Source organism: Silurus aristotelis (assembly GCF_946808225.1).
Source record: "Silurus aristotelis genome assembly, chromosome: 14".
Lineage (NCBI taxonomy): Eukaryota > Metazoa > Chordata > Actinopteri > Siluriformes > Siluridae > Silurus > Silurus aristotelis.
This window is the reverse complement of record NC_139587.1, coordinates 21,427,935-21,444,579: the sequence shown is the minus strand read 5'-3', so window position 1 is coordinate 21,444,579 and position 16,645 is coordinate 21,427,935. Positions and strand designations below refer to the sequence as shown.

Here is a 16,645-nt window from a genome sequence, read left to right as displayed (position 1 = left end):
TTAAAACACTGCAGATGTGAAAAGCAACAAACACCATTGTACCAAAAAAAAAAAAAACATTTTACTGAAACAAGTTAAATAATATTGCTGAAATGTTAACATTTGTAATGATCATAGTATTAATCTGATTTGTTAATGAGCAATAATATCAATGTTGTTATATAGCCTATTTGTAATAAGTAATTACTGAATCCCAATTGGAAACTTCTTTGATATATTTGTGAAATACACTGAGAGTGAACTAGGGGGTATAGTGTATTCTGTCCAGAACTGAACAAACCGATAATCACTCAGTGGTTTAGTTGGATAAGGTGAAAAAAATCAATAAAATTGTATTACACTGTAAGATAGAAATTACACCCCTTTCCACCAGTCTATCCACCAAATAACTGTGCACAACTTGGAAATTCCATTTGAAAGGCTGAAATGTCTCAGCATTACAGCATTGCTCTAACATTATCTGACTGCAATAAGAATAAGCAGAATTAAATAGATTTTTAATAATAACATAGAAGAAACCTCAGTTATTAGTTTAGGACTGTGTGGCGCTTGTGGATGAAAAAAAAAAAAAAGAGAGAATGTAACGTTATATTACTGTTGTTTTTTTTAATGAACTAAGTAAGACCAATGTGCTGTACAAGAAATAACAACTATAATAATGACCCTGTTTGTGATTTGCCCCCCATTGGGGGCGGTAAAGAGTCAGTGTCTTCGGGCGCCATATTTGTTTTGGACAAACTCGGTGAAATCCGCTGAAGCTCCGCCAGCTGGTCGATCTTTAACTAGAACAGCAAACGCAGTCTGCGGATTGTAACTAAAACACTGTAACACTTTGGGGTTGGAGATGATGGAGCTGAGTCTGAGTCGCTGCCTCGTCCTGGTGGTGTGTGTGAGTTCGCTTGTGAGTGGACATGATGATAATGATGGATACACTGCTGGAGCTCCTGGAGCTCCGGTGCGTTTGTCCGAATCGGACCCGGGACTTGTGTCCGCACTGAGATTTGCCGAGGAACGTTATAACATGCTGTCTAACGGGATGCACATCCGCAGAGTTAGCAAGATTCTCTCTGCTACCAAACAGGTCAGACTGCGCATTTATATATATATATATATATATATATATATATATATATATATATATATATATATATATATATATATATATATATTTGACATATTTTACAGAATCGTGCTTATGGGTTGCATTTGCATTTCTTCACATATATAACGTATACCGATAGCATTAGGCTGCAGGTCGTTTCCTGCGTTTAAAGCACAGCAGCTTGTCATGTTTAATTATCACGTCTAAAACAAAGTGCAGTTATTTTGCGTGTCCAGCTTAAATATACCCTCATTACTCAAGCCGCATAACCACAACATGTTCATGTGCCTCCACCCGGCGCTCACTTTGCGCAACATCCAGCACTTTCATAAGCACTGTTTTGAAAGACTGTGGCTTCAACCTATAATTATGTAAGATGATTGTGTAAGTTATCAGCGCTTACAGTGCACCAGTATTGCACTGTTCTGGTGAAATAAATTGTTATTACACACTTTTAAGCACAACCATGGTGTCTATAACTCATTTAACATAGGTAACTAGTCTGTCTATAATTATTCTCTCTCTCTCTCTCTCTCTCTCTCTCTCTCTCTCTCTCTCTCTCTCTCTCTCTCTTTCTCTCTCTCTCTCTCTCTCATTCACTGTCTTTGACTTTACATATTTTTCTTTCTCTCTCTCTGTGTTTGTGTGTGACAGCTTGTTAAGGGAGTGAAATACAGCATCACAGTAGAGACTGGACGAACTCTGTGTAAGAAGTCTGCAGAGCTGCAGATTACTGAGGACTGTAAATTTTTCCAAGAGTCACACAAACAGAAGGTGAGCAGACCTGATTTAGTCAGAGATTAAGCTCTGACATTCTCAGCCTACGCACCACATATACTGACCCCACCCCCCACCCCGATTGTAATAATGCAGTTACTGCATAATAATAAGAAGTAGAAGAAAAAGGAGCAAGTTTATCTAGAGAGCACTTGTGTAAATAAAATAAAATACAAATGAGTACCGCTGTCAGACATGCTGAATGAATTTGGAAATCCTAAAATGATCACATTTAAAATGTGTTTAATTGCAGCCCATTATAGTAAAACAGGATAGAATAGAATAGAATAGAATAGAATAGAATAGAACAAGAACAAGAACAGAATAAATTAGAATAGACATCACCATTAAACTCCCAGTATGCCCGACAATGAAAAACAAATGCTAAAACAATAGAAATATTCTTATCTTATACTTATCAGACAAGTAAACCTTTCTTAAGATGATCTGGGAATATGAAAGAAAGGTGCATTAATATATTTCACTTTATAATACAACTAAATCATAGTTTTAGTATAAAAGTATGAATGATCAGCTGTCCGAAACCATTTTGCTTGCTTTCGGTATTTAAATATGGTAAATATGGGTGTAGTAGTTTTCACTGTTTTTCCCCACTGGTAATTCCTGGTCGCAGACGCAGTCCTTATGCAACTAGTTAAACCTGTAATCTCTTCCCCAGAACAAACATTAGTCAGCAGTTTGCGGGCATTGAGCCCACTGACAACTGGAAATGTTTTCTTCATCAGAGACTCAGATCATGTGCTTAAGGATCTTGTGATGATTAATATTTCTAGTTCCTGTTTACTGTTCTTGTCAGAAATCTGGGTTGCTCTCTGTCTCTAAAGTTGTCCCTTGCTACTCTCTTTCAGACAGAGGTGTGTTTGTTTGAAGTGTGGAACATTCCCTGGGAGAACAAGTCAACTCTGCTCAAACAGAAATGCCAACCTGGTTAGTGCTCTTTCAACTCAATAGACGCACAAAATGTTGAAGGGTCAAAGACAAAAAAACTGGCCATTGCGCTGACATTTCTATTAAAATGTGTAACAACCATGGTTTCCCATTGTAGTGTGTAGTGGTTCTTGGAGCCTCTGAGGTCCAAAGTTCCCAATTTGTTCCTAAGTTGAGGTTAAACTGTAGAGTTTTACATTTAGCATTCTTCTGTGTCCATGTGAGTTTCTTCTGGTTTGTAAACACCTTCCAAAAACACTGCAGTAGGTAAATTGGCTATACTAAATTAATGCTAGGTGTGAATGTGTGTAGGGTGTGTATGATATAGTGCTGCAATGGTTTAGCCTTCAAACAGAATGAATGTATTGTATTTAGATTTCTGGTCTTGGTGTCATTCAGTGTCTGGCTTTTCATGACTATAGAAATATCAAATTTAATAGTAAGAATCACCTACGCTTAAAACCAGTACTGAATGTCCTTTTGTTAGAGATGATCCACAGAGGAATCTTTGTTTGGAAGTCCGCAAAGTAACCATTTTATTAATTAATTTAATGACCAAAACAGGGCCCTAAAAATCATATTGAACATTTACCTTGCCCTGCCAGTGAACATGAATGTTTTCTACTATACTACATTATACCACTTTGAAATGATTCAGAAGAAAATGCTAAATCAGAAATATTTTAACAAATAATAGTTGTGTTTAATGTAATTCTAAAAGAAATGAGCTCAGAGTTAGATACTATTTACGTATTTGCTTAATTTTCAGCTCCAACGGAAACTAAAAATGTTGTGCGTGTCCCTCTCACTCATGACAAGCCCACCAAGGTAAAGTGAAAAGAAAAAAATACATTAAATGCACCTAAAATTCACCTACAATTTACATATATAAACTTATATGTTAGCTTGATTTTCTTCAGGAAAATGTTGACCTTCTGATGCAGTTCAAAGACTTCATGGTCAAGTACAATCGCACATACAGCTCTCAGGAAGGTAAAAGTCCACCTTTATCTGTATATATTCAAATATATATGACAAAATATACTGGTCTTATGTGACACTATAAATATCAAAACAGGTGCATTGTTTAAAAGCAAAACCGAGGTTGGTGAAACCTTTAAATGAAACCTTTGATTCCTGCAGAGGCCGAGAAGCGTCTGCGTATTTTCCGGCAGAATCTGAAAACAGCACAGACCCTGCAGGATCTGGACCAGGGAACAGCAGAGTACGGTGTTACCAAATTCAGTGACCTGACAGGTGTGTGTGTGTGTGTGTGTGTGTGTGTGTGTGTGTGTGTGTGTGTGTGTGTGTGTGTGTTGATCTATGAGTCATAATATTCTCAATACAATAGTATACATTGCTTAAAAATTCCAATATTTTATAGACTTGGCAATTCTTATGTAGTTGAGTCTGCATTCTGAGATTAGTTCAGAGGATGGAGCTGGATCTGATCTAATTCCTCTTATAAGCCTAAAATGCTATAGAACTGCGTGTTCCTGCACATGCTCTCCTTCAGCTCTTCTAAAAGTGTTAATAAAAGTGTAGAATTAAGAATGACAATTCTCTTCACCTATTTTTCTGTCTCTGGCTCTTTTTCTGTGTGTCTCTGATGTAGAGGATGAGTTCAGAATGATGTACCTGAACCCCATGTTGAGTCAGTGGACCTTGCAGAAACAAATGAAACCAGCAGCTCCACCGAATCAAGCAGCTCCAGACAGCTGGGACTGGAGAGAACATGGAGCTGTCAGTAGTGTCAAGAACCAGGTCAGAGAGAATAAACCAACTAATAGGAAGCATTTGTACTGATTTAACCACAGTGGTGGATGAAGTACACAAGCTATGTGCTTGAGTTAAAATAGAGATATACTCAGTAAAATATTACTTTAGTAAAAGTGCTCTCTTTAAAATTTCACTAGAGTAAAAGTACAAAAGTATTTGCCTTCAAATGTACTTAAGTATCCAAGGTACTGTGATTTATTATGGCTATAATGTTTCTATTATTATTTTTGTTACAAGACACTTGCTTAATCCACTCAGATTATGTGAAAAGACTCTCATGATAATCTTGGCACACCAATTAATTAGATTAATTAATATTAATTAATAGAATGATATGAATGAGTCAAACACCGATTGATATATATGGAAATTATCACGAGCCCAGAACCTATTTTTCAACTACTTAAAATGTTTTTCTGAAAATAAGGCAATGGGTGTTCGAGTCAGGAGTTTCTTCCATCATTTATTACTCTCAAAATGTTCTGCTTGCTGTTGAACTGATGGATGGATGATGGTGCTACAGTGAGTAGAAACCACCAAGCAACAATCAATACAAGTTCAAAACAGATGGCATGCTCTACCGCGATTGGTGGATTGCTTGAGCAGTTTAGTTTGTATCCACTGATAAATAAAAAGGAACGACTGATTTCGCAAAATGTAGTTGAGTAAAAAGTAAGATATTTGACTTTGAAATGTAGTGAAGTAAAAGTCTCCACAAATGAAAATACTTCAGTACAGATAGGTAAAAAAAAAACTACTTAAGTACAGTAAATTACTTTACATTACATTTACTTCTTTACTTTCCACCACTGGTTAACCAGCCTGTAATTGTGTGTTATAATCACTTTTTATAATAACTTCATTTAGCAATCCTTTTAAGAAATGGCCTTACAGATTCCAAATCTGAAACCAATCTGCAGAGAAAATGTGCCTCAAAACTAAAATGTATTAATAGAGAATGCCTATTGATCATCTGTTAGTTTAATGGAGATAAGAGCTGTTTGTGATGCTTGATGGATGTTGCATCTGGTTCAGGGTTTTTGTGGCTCTTGCTGGGCTTTCTCTGTCACTGGAAACATTGAAGGCCAATGGTTCAAGAAAACTGGACAGCTGCTCTCCCTATCAGAGCAAGGTGAGAATTTATTAATAAATAAACTTGTAATTGATTATTTATCATTACACTTTAGGGTATGCTGTTGAACCATTAATAAATGACTGTATTGTGATGCAGATTTTGCCAGTTACTTTCAAGTAACAGCAAGTCATGGAGTGTTTTATCTTATAGCACAGCAATTTACCAATAATCGCAATTTGCAATGTATAAATAAAGGATTTTCTATACTACTCTATTCTATTCTACTTTTTCTATACTTTCTATAGTATTGTTCATTAAGAAGATAAACTGTTGTTGATGAAAAGTGAGAAGTGTACTTACTTTTGGGAGATACTGTGTGCATTATACATATAACATTATAAATTGTATATGTATAACTGCGATAAACATTCATTCACTCATCAATTCTTTTCTCTCTAATAATACACATTTTGCCATAACGCAGAAAAAGAAATGAAGAGCACAAAAGTGACTTTGAATAAACAATTTCTCATGGTGAAAAGCTTACTGGTGGTCACAAACCACTGATACCCGAGATTTCTTTTAGAACTCTTTCCTTAGAACAAACTTCTTATAAAAAGCTTTACCATATCATTAATTAATAACTAAAACGTTTTAGTCTCAGATTATGTGGAGCTTTCATGACATACTGTTGAAATGATAGGATATTTAAATGAGTGCATTCATATCAAACTGTAATTTGAATAAAATCCAGCATTATTATCTGCGCCCCTTTTCCATTGTTAAATGAAACACATTTGACTCATCTGTTCCAACAATTCAAGTTGTGTGTTTTGGAATTTTCACATGTTTCACAAATTTGCATGTGGGTTTCAGAGTTGGTGGACTGTGACAAGCTGGATCAAGCATGTGGTGGTGGACTTCCATCCAATGCATATGAAGCCATTGAAAACCTTGGTAAGACGTGATGGAAAAAAAACAACCTTCCACTTGCTTTTGTATTCTGTGCAATTCCATTCATGAGGCCAAAATCTTTATCTAACGGTTATCTAATATACGTTGACCCCTTTGAAGGAGGTCTTGAGACAGAGACAGACTACAGCTACACAGGACACAAGCAGGGCTGTGAGTTCACTGCTGGGAAAGTGGTGGCCTACATTAACAGCTCTGTAGAACTGCCCAAGGATGAAAAAGGTGAGAAAAGGCAGACAGGTTATATAACAGTAATTTTTCTTAGGTTTGTCATTAGGTTTTGAAGCTTAATGTAAAAATTGTCATCATTTTCTTTTTCTTCTTTTCCTTCTTTTTTTTTTAGACAAATAAGCACAAGTTTTTCCATACTTATAAGTATTTTCGAGTTATTTTTAATAGCAATCTACACAATGTTGCTCTTCTTTGTTCACTGCTTATCTCTTATTTGTTCTTTATTTGCTTTCTGCAGCTTATCGTGCTTCTTCATTTGTGTGTATTAAAAGTGTATTACATGTTTGTTAATAATAAATGATGAAAATAAATCAGAATGATGATTTAAAATGTAGTGTGTATATAACCATAATAATTATGCAAAATGTAACGTGTGTGTGTGTGGTGTGTGTGTGTGTGGGTTTTGTTTTTTGTTTTTTTAGACATTGCTGCTTGGCTAGCTGAGAATGGTCCTGTCTCTGCTGCCCTCAATGCTTTTGCCATGCAGGTAAAACACTGTCAATTTCTGAACGACATTCCAGATTCACAGTAACCAGACCAGTACTAAAAACTATTAGTTGCAATGCTATCTACAGTATTAACCTATGCTGGCAGACATCTTTGTAGTTGTGAAACCTGACGTCATTTTACGTAGCTAAGTCATCACACAGACCATCACACAAACACAGACTTGTTTCGACAGACATGCTGTTCAGATGGTGCGTCATGTCAAGTATGTTGCAGAGACCAGACTGATCACTAAGCTGTAAGCTCTGTGGTTTCCCCACAATGCACTGTCCCCTCCCAAAACCAGAGCTGATACATTTCTATCATCGTTATGAACCACAGTTCTGAAGTCCAAGTTAGTGAGGGAAATGAGGTGCAGCAAATAAAATACCCATCCGAGTGTTTTCAACATGCTGTTTTATTTAGATGCACATTTCAAGTTTAAAATAGGTATTTACATCTCTTAAAGTAAAAAATCCCAAGGATTTACATTCTGTCGCGATTTGATGCTGTTTTTATTACATTACAAAGGTTAATTGTAATTTGTAATTGTAAATCTAATTTATTACATTTATAAAGATGCCTAAATAACATGTATGGTTACTTATGTGTGTATTGACATGTAGTTTTGATTTGCATACTCGCCTAAAATTATCATCATCGCTGAACTAGGATTTTTTTTCTTAATCTTTACTGATACATATTGCACTCTCACTTACATTTGATGAATCCCAGTTTAACTGTGTGTTTGAGATTCTAAATATGTCATATGTAACACAAAAACTTTTTAACACATCGTTGATCAAAAAATTCTATTCCTTTCACTTTTTGTTCAGGACACAATGCCGGAATCTGATTTTATTTAGCTGACTTGATTTCGCTTTGACTTGTTATTTTCATGTGTGTTTAGTTCTATAAAAAGGGAGTATCTCACCCTCTGAAGATTTTTTGCAACCCTTGGATGATCGATCACGCCGTGCTGCTTGTCGGATATGGAGAACGTGAGTTATTTTTGCCATTATTTGCACGAATCAATAACACTTTAGTGCATAGTCATAACCGTGTGGTTTGAACCACTGTAAAATCGATCACACTGAACAGCTAATGTGTGTGATGCAGTTTGCAATGAAATGTTTTTGAAATCAAACCAAGCTGCGTCACCTGGTTCACTAAAACTCATATGGTTTACATTTTGTTTGGCAGTCACGTATATTACTGAATAACTGGTGCCAGTGTGTTAGAGCTGATCGAGAGCAAGAGTGTGCAGTGGGAGGCCAGGAGTTAGTTTGTAAAGCAGTGTCACATAAATAGTGTAGATCTTTTGCTCATTTTTTACCATTCAGTTTAAGAAGTTCACTGGTTCACTATAGTCAAGAATACCATTAATAGAAGTTCAAGTTTTTGTGATTCATGTTAAAAGATTACAGCATTCGGATACAACAACCAGTGTAACTCTTCTTGTTCCTCCTGTTTTACACAAACAGCTTGTATTCTCTCAGTTCTTAGTGGAGCACTGTTTTATTTTTCACCTGTGCTCATGAGACAGCAAAAACACAAGAAGCACCAGGCTGCCTCTGAACTGCAGCTGACCTGCAATTGCAATCAAAACCGTGATAACGTTTAATTTCAACCTTACTGAGGCTATGTATGTCATGTTATTTGGGGCAAAGCTGAGCATTTCTACCCATGCAGAGATAATGTCAGGCCCGGAAGCATATTAGGTCTGAAATGAACAATATAGACAAATAACAGTCTTTCTAAGATATTGATTAATTTACAGCAGTAACATACTGTATGTCTTTGAGGGATTTTTTTTTAACAAAATAACAAACTACCTTTAAATTACTATTACTCATACAACAACTATTGTAGGAATATATTATATTTTATATATATATATTTTGGTTTATAATCTTAGTTTCTCAAACTGTCAGTCTTTGGAAGCATGAAGTTTAAGTTACCTTGTTTTAAAAACATTCAAAGACACAGTTTTATTTCTGGATTTTTACAGTTTACTCTAAGATCTTTGTTTTATAATTGGTAATTTTTTATGGATAAATTGTCTTTTGTTAACGTACAGGTAATGGCGCTCCATTCTGGGCCATTAAAAACAGCTGGGGAGAAGACTACGGTGAGCAGGTGAGGGACACATTAATGCCTGACCTGTGTTTATTCCAAATCAAACTCAGTTGAATGACACAAAGGTGCCTGAGTAATCCAGGAATGTTTATTCAAAGAGTGTTAAGTTTATTTTACCTGCACATTGTATATTGAGTCCCTATTCTTTGATTTAATGTTTGCGAAAGGAGTTTATTCATTCGTTAAACAATTATTATTTATAGCCAAATACGCGCCGGCTTCCCACAGGACCAACTTATGTTTTTGTCATTCCACAGTCACACAACACTAATATGCAACAGAAATTATTTAAAATAGTAGGACAGATAATAATGTAATAATCATAATTTTTCCATAGACTAAATATATTATACAGAATACAGAATAGCAATTAAATAAGAACACTCAAATCATTATGGAACTTATGAGTCTAAACCAATGCTTTATTGAAGGAAGACACATTTGTAGGTGAAAACCTTTAAGCCAAACAATACAAGGGAGCTTATGTATGCTTTATTTTTGTAAAATAAAACATGTAACATGTTATAGCAGTCTAGCTCTTGTATTCTTGGCTAAGATCTAAATAAATTTAATAAAAAAAAAAGTCAGTTGTCAAGTCAGTAAACAGTAACTATTTAATAATAAAACTTTTGTACTATTCTTTTTAGCTAGATTTACTAAAATACAGGATGTATTTGACATTCTACATGTGAGAAAAACATGTGTACTCACTTTTGTGAGATACTGTATATGTATAAAGTGTATAACACGTTTTACACCTGTATAAAACGTGTTTTCGATTTGTGTTTTCAGGGCTACTACTACCTGTACAGAGGATCCAATCTGTGTGGAATAAACAAGATGTGTTCGTCTGCAGTGGTTAACTAGGAGAACATATGCAAGCATACAAACACAGGCACAAATGTTTCACCATTCATAAATGCACATAAATACTTTTAGTGTTTTAACCTGTTCTAGCTGTGATGAGTTAAATGTAAAACTATTAAACTTTAGACTATGTGTAACTGTGACTCTTGTGTTCAGAATATTAGCACCAGAGATAGTAAATGGCACAGAGAGATAAAGCATCCATACCTCATAGAACCTTCAATTCTGCTACTGTGACATGAAGCTTCAGATCAATAGATGACATTGTTACACTAGTGTATTATTATATTTGCATTATAATTTAAGCACTAACTTTTAAACTAATATTTGAGTAATAGTTTTAAATGTGCTGCTGTGACATTAATATGAATTTGCTTGTTAGTTTGACTACAGTGCTACTGATTTTGGAAGCTGCTCACCACATAACGAGGAACACTTTAGAATAAATTATTAAACAACATTGAATAGTGTTTGTGCTAGTTTAAGAGTTGTTTTCTTGTGATTTTATTTTAGAATTAGTGTTTCGAAACAGAAATGATAGACGTATACGTAACATCCTATATCAAATTTATTCAACTTGATTCCTGACGACAAAAAGGTTTGGCGTAAGACTTATTTGATAAATGTCAGAGTTTTCCTTTGAAACTTTTTGAGATGATTTCCAGGCATGGTCTTAGAGGTTCTTCGTTTTTTTTTTTCTTGGTCAGTCTTTTGAATAAAGTCATTAAAACCCCACATTCATGTTTGAGTTTGAATGTGTTTTTGCCACCATAACAAATCTCTGCAGAATTCATTTCAACCTTTTGAATTCATATCAAATGTTCAATACAGAGTTGTGACCATAAGAGTGGCACAGAATCTTCTAACATGGACTGTTTAAAGACATCTTTTTGCCTGTTGAGAATGTTTTTTACATTTACCTTGAAAATTGCAACAGTTTATGTCTAAGGCACACCCTTGCTTCAATGTAAAAACCATACCTGGATACTGTATTTGTAACTAAGAACTGCTGCTGTAATTATAAAAACATGATATATATATATATATATATATATATATATATATATATATATATATATATATATATATATATATATATATATATATATATATATATATATTTTTTTTAAACACATATTTAGTACTGTTTACCTCCACATGTCTACACCTGTATACTATCTGGTGTTACATATAAAAGGATGAGTCAGGATTTTATTTTCTCATGTTCCTCAGGTTTCTTTCTCATGCTGACTTAATAAGTGTCAGCATGAGAAATAAGTGTATGGTTACTTCGGATAAACCAACGAATTAAATATAAATAAAGAGTAATCAAATAATTACACTGTAAAAAAGAATCTGGCAACGATCATGTAATGAATATGGCATAAATGTATCCTACTATCACAGTAAAAAGATGTTAAGACTGCTGATTTTATGGTAAAGGGGAAAGTTTGATTACATATGTTACCGTATAAATGTGGAATTAATGGTGTGTAATATAAAACACAAGCAAATCTCTTTAAAATGCTATATAAATGAAGTGTTTTTCAAGAACTATTATGGTTTCTTATCGTGAAATAAAAAAAAGATGTGTGAAAATATATCAATATTAGGTTTGCTATAATATCAAATACTTTTGTTTTTATGAGAATATCTTGCTAAAATTCAATGGAAAAAAAATACATTCACATTAAAATTTTGATTTCATAATTTATTGATCATAATAAGGTCCTTTAATTAGAGCATGAATTTTTAACAAATAAAATAAATCAGTGCTCAGTATGATACCTTATAGATTAATAGTTGTAATGAAACCGAATTGGCTCCACATGAAGGTGGAAGTTTGGTGTAAACAATGCTAGAAAATATTTACCAGGGATGCCCTACTCTCTCACACAGTCCATAGGTGGAAAGAAATCCAAAGTTTTTAATAATAGTCCATTGGCAAAAAAGTGGCATGAAATGCATTAGCAATCTGTCAAGATGCTTCCAAGGTGTTGCTTTCCTCTATAGATTAATTAATATGAAGACATCAACTGCTCTATCAGTTTGCGTGGAATAGGTTACTGTAGTGATTCAGGATCTCAGTCCGTAACGTGAACATCATGGAGAGAGCAGAGAAAACAAACACGGGATTAAAAGTTATTTTATTTACACTAATGCAGTGAAGGAAATTTGCATTGAGCACCTGACTGTGTCTTTATTTAAAAAGTAAAAGTTTCTTCTATGCTTTAAGCAACTTTTCTGTGCATTAGTGAATGACTAATGCACAGGAAAGTTGCTTAAAGCATGGATCCTAATCCATTAGTCATTCACTAATGCACAAACCAGTGAGCCAGTAGCCTTTTTTTTATCCATCCAGCAGAGCAATCAAACAAAGCTACTGGCAACAGGCTCAACCTGGGCCTCGACCAAACTTCTCTTTCGTGATCCGCATATTTGATTTGAGCCCTAATGGCTGGGTTTATATATATATATATATATATATATATATATATATATATATATATATATATATATATATATATATATATATATATATATATTAGCTTTAGCCTACAGTACAATACATTGACTGCAATACATTGCCTACATTACCCACAATGCCGCACCTGTTACATCCGGAAGAAACCGGAAGCAACCGGCAGTGAGTTTCACATGCGCCAGACGCGTTCAGCAGTTTACCAGCGTGTCGGGGTTTTTATTTCGATGTACCAAACAGCAAGATCCAGAATACGTTTTGGCTTTTGTGAAAGTTTTTTGGGTATGTTGAATTTTCAAATCGCGCCCTTCACAACGTGAATAAGTGTGGAAAAGTACCATTGTAGGCTAGTTGGAGCTAACCGGCTAAGCTAGGCAGGCGCTCTAGCAAATTCGATTGTTGTCCTGTGATGTAATGCACTGCTGTGACGTCATAGTCAACATAAATGCATATATTTGGTCAGGTGGTTCAGTGGATAGCTGACAGTTGAATAGCAGCAGAATAGCAAAATCATTACGGATTGTAAGTAGGGTTAAGGGTGCATACACGTGCTGGATGAGACTAAGTTTGTTGCCTAATCCATACTGTTTTTCTACCTTTTTTATAGAACAGGGGGCTTTTAGAGATCATCAAAGATGTCGAAGGCAACCAAGCGCAAACATGTGGTCAAGGAAGTCCTGGAGGACTACATTACACCTAACGAGCAGCAGCAGATTATGAGGGTCAGTGCTGTACAAATAAGTAAAAACTGTATAGTGTAAAAAAAAAATAACACTATGGCATTATTATAGACAGACTGCTCTTGGATTATTATACAGATGACACACAACTTTATTTAGCTACCAGGCCATATACCTTCAATATATCAGTTTCATCAGAGGTTTGATGAGCTTGTTATAAACATTGAACAGCAGACTATAAATAGTCAGACCCTACTAACTTTAACCATTCTTTTGGGCTAGGTGTTGAGTGGGAGTGAGTTAAAAAAAAAAAAAAAAAAAAAAAAAAACACTTCTGCCAAGTGATAGCTCAGTGGTTAAGTCTCTGGGTTACTGATTGAAAGGTCAGAAGTTCAAGCACTGCCACACCCTTAACCCCTAATTATCCAGGGGTGCCTTATCATGGCTGACCCTGTGCTCTAACCCCAGCTTCATAACAAGCTGGGATATGTGAAGAAAGAATTTCACTGGTCTGTATTGTATATGTGACAAGTAAAAGACTTTTCTTTTTTTCCTTAAAAGAAAATATGACCAGTCTCTTTCAATCCTGCAGTTATTCTTTGTGTAATTATTTAGGTGCACTATTTGCAATGAAATTTGTTCATTCTGTTTCTTAAAAATAACAAATTTAAACCAAAGAGAATTCACATTTCTTGGAGTCTGAACACAAACTCTCATTGGGAAGTAAAGACCTAAAGCCGCACTGCTTTATCTGACACTGGCCACTGCTCTATGAAACCCCTCAGTATAATTGGAGTTTCACCCCACCCTGAAAGCTGTCTGTTTACCTTTGGGACAATATTACAGGTCCATCCACATCGGCACAAAAAGACATCTTGGGAAACACTTTAAGGAACTCCCATGTTAATGATTGCAGTCTTCCCATCCAGTGAGCCTAAAATCTAACCATTTGCACAAGTACACAGAAGTTTTTTTTTTTTTTAGTGCCTTTTGTGTTGAGTATCCTGAGCTCCCAGTCCAAATCTACGATTCTACCTTGGGTCTCTCATTTGAAGGTTTTGCACGTAATTACGAGAACAGCCTAGATGTTAAAATAGATGTAGAAAATAAATTCAAGAGGAAGTTATTGTCTATTACCTGTAGGTTGGTCTATTGGAACACCTGGTGCTTTGGATGATCCACTTAATTTTACAGTTAATGTTTAAACAAGATCCAGTTTAGCCTAAATTCATCAGGGGAAAATCACTAGGAAGTGAATGTCCGACCAAATCAGCCCGTTTATAACAATATTTTAAACAATAAATAATAAAACAATATTTTATTAATCTTTATAAAGTGGTCTTAAAGCCCACCACATAAGGATCTTCTGGTATTCAGGAGCAAAATCTCATTGTTTAAATCCTGAACTAATAACCTGTTTATATAGACACACCTATTGTTAATGCCGAAAAGATATTGTGAACGTGGATGATGTTGACTGTCCTTCCTACCCAATCACCTATGGTGAAAATATAATGTGCATTATATAAGGAATACAAATAGCATGGGCTGTGCAATTTAGGAAATGGATTGTAATGTACTTTACAAATGCATTCGGTTGCTGAGTGAACACACATCTCTTGTCACGCTCCAAAATCTAATGGAACACCTTCCCAAAAGAGTGGAGGTTATTATAATTGGAACTGTGGCCTAAATGTGATGCTTAAAAAGCACATCTTATAGTCAGTTGTCCACAAACCTTTTGTCAGTATAGTGTAAATCAGTTTATCACTTGCATCAAAGCATCTATGGACTGTTGTTACTTCACTTTCTTTCACAGAAGTCCATGGCATGGCTGCAAATCTAAAGAAACCGAACAAACTGTTTGTCAGTTACATAGAACTAATTTTTGAGAGTCCTTCCATGATATGTTTAATGCATGCCTCCCTACACAAATCTTCAGCATTAATCAACACCCTTTTTTTTTTTTTTTGACCAAAGAGAGTAGAAAAATCAAGTTGAACTGTGATATATAATGCTGCTTTCGTTTGGTTGTCAGCTCCATTTTTAGTGTGAATGCTTGAATCCTTCTATATACTAATTTACTTGTCTGCTAAATAAACAAACGTGAATGCAGAATGGCATAATAGTGCCATAAAGCTGGAAGTTATCCTAAACAAGCAAATGTTTTTGTACCTTGCAGATTATGGGAAGCAATGGCAATAACCTCCATCAGGCTGTGACTGAGAGTGGCGAGAAATTTCTGCTCAGCATGCCCACGAAGTTTCGCAAGAACATCTGGATCAAAAGAGGTTTGCTAAACCTCAGCTTCTTAATTGTTTCTATCATATTTCACATATTTATTTGATTGGGAATACTAACATTCCTGATTTCACATTTTTTTTGGCAGGTGATTTTGTGATTGTAGATCCTATTGAGGAAGGTGACAAGGTGAAAGGAGAGATCAGCTTCATTCTGTACAGGGATCACATTGACTACTTGAGGAAACTTAACATCTGGTGAGAAAATAAGTATATGTACACTATACAGTATTTGCCACTACAATTTTTTTTTTTAGCAAGCTACTGACCATGGAATTTGCACACAGGCCTAACGGATTCGAGGTGGCTGGTGGAAAACAGCAGATTCAGAAAAAAGCACAGAGAGATGATACTAAAAGTAAAGAGGAAAATGAAGAGGACGAGTGCAGCAGCAGCGACTCTGAGGATGACCGGGACCTTTTTGTAAACACAAACAGAACCAATGTGCAGTACAGTGAGAGCGATGACTCGGATAAAGATGAGGAAGAGGAGCATGAAGATTAGGAAGAACAGAAGCTTTCATTAATTCTGCACATCTCAAAGATTTTTGAATAAACATTATGTACCTTAAATTTAAACAGCAAGGTATGGAAATGTTATGTGCATTTTATAATGCATAAATATTATGATATAAAAATTTAGACCAAGACCATGTTTAATCCATGTAAAAAAAAAAAAAAAAAAAATGACTTCTTCTCTATGCATATTGGATTGTACATTTCAAGTTGATCTGGTGTGTTAAAGTTTTTGTATTATAATGTGTGTACATATGGCAATAAAACTTTATATAAAAATGATTTACATCCG

The 16,645-nt window shown here is 35.0% G+C and overlaps 2 protein-coding genes across 5 annotated transcripts; both read left to right on the top strand.

Annotated features, from left to right (window-relative positions):
* The first annotated feature begins 694 nt into the window (after nt 1-694).
* Nucleotides 695-11,111, top strand: ctsf (cathepsin F). 2 transcript variants are annotated; one of them, XM_083560742.1, is made up of 14 exons: nt 695-1,081; nt 1,757-1,876; nt 2,749-2,827; nt 3,597-3,655; nt 3,748-3,820; nt 3,971-4,084; nt 4,443-4,591; nt 5,642-5,738; nt 6,558-6,638; nt 6,756-6,875; nt 7,307-7,371; nt 8,281-8,371; nt 9,451-9,509; nt 10,302-11,111. In XM_083560742.1, the coding sequence occupies exons 1-14, from the start codon at nt 845-847 to the stop codon at nt 10,374-10,376; spliced, it is 1,419 nt and encodes a 472-aa protein (XP_083416868.1). In that variant the 5' UTR covers nt 695-844; the 3' UTR covers nt 10,377-11,111. The 2 variants fall into 2 exon arrangements, with proteins under 2 accessions (XP_083416868.1, XP_083416867.1); XM_083560741.1 differs by having other exon boundaries at nt 710-1,081; nt 3,733-3,820.
* A 1,876-nt stretch (nt 11,112-12,987) lies between these two features.
* Nucleotides 12,988-16,635, top strand: eif1ad (eukaryotic translation initiation factor 1A domain containing). Of its 3 annotated transcripts, none has more exons than XM_083560762.1 (5): nt 12,988-13,140; nt 13,466-13,580; nt 15,721-15,829; nt 15,928-16,036; nt 16,126-16,635. In XM_083560762.1, exons 2-5 carry the CDS (start codon nt 13,494-13,496, stop codon nt 16,340-16,342), a joined length of 522 nt encoding a protein of 173 aa, XP_083416888.1. In that variant the 5' UTR covers nt 12,988-13,140; nt 13,466-13,493; the 3' UTR covers nt 16,343-16,635. The 3 variants fall into 3 exon arrangements, with proteins under 3 accessions (XP_083416888.1, XP_083416889.1, XP_083416890.1); XM_083560763.1 differs by having other exon boundaries at nt 12,995-13,140; nt 13,471-13,580; XM_083560764.1 differs by lacking the exon at nt 12,988-13,140 and adding an exon at nt 13,176-13,380.
* The last annotated feature ends 10 nt before the right edge of the window (nt 16,636-16,645 follow it).

What these genes read in the sequence shown, in the direction of transcription:
- ctsf (XM_083560741.1), top strand. Translation starts at nt 845, where the DNA reads ATGATGGAGCTGAGTCTGAGTCGCTGCCTCGTCCTGGTGGTGTGTGTG. An exon ending in AAGAGTCACACAAACAGAAG is followed by an intron (nt 1,877 to 2,748) that starts GTGAGCAGACCT and finishes ACTCTCTTTCAG; the next exon opens with ACAGAGGTGTGTTTGTTTGA. An exon ending in GCTTGTCGGATATGGAGAAC is followed by an intron (nt 8,372 to 9,450) that starts GTGAGTTATTTT and finishes GTTAACGTACAG; the next exon opens with GTAATGGCGCTCCATTCTGG.
- eif1ad (XM_083560762.1), top strand. Translation starts at nt 13,494, where the DNA reads ATGTCGAAGGCAACCAAGCGCAAACATGTGGTCAAGGAAGTCCTGGAG. An exon ending in AGCAGCAGCAGATTATGAGG is followed by an intron (nt 13,581 to 15,720) that starts GTCAGTGCTGTA and finishes TGTACCTTGCAG; the next exon opens with ATTATGGGAAGCAATGGCAA. An exon ending in TTGAGGAAACTTAACATCTG is followed by an intron (nt 16,037 to 16,125) that starts GTGAGAAAATAA and finishes ATTTGCACACAG; the next exon opens with GCCTAACGGATTCGAGGTGG.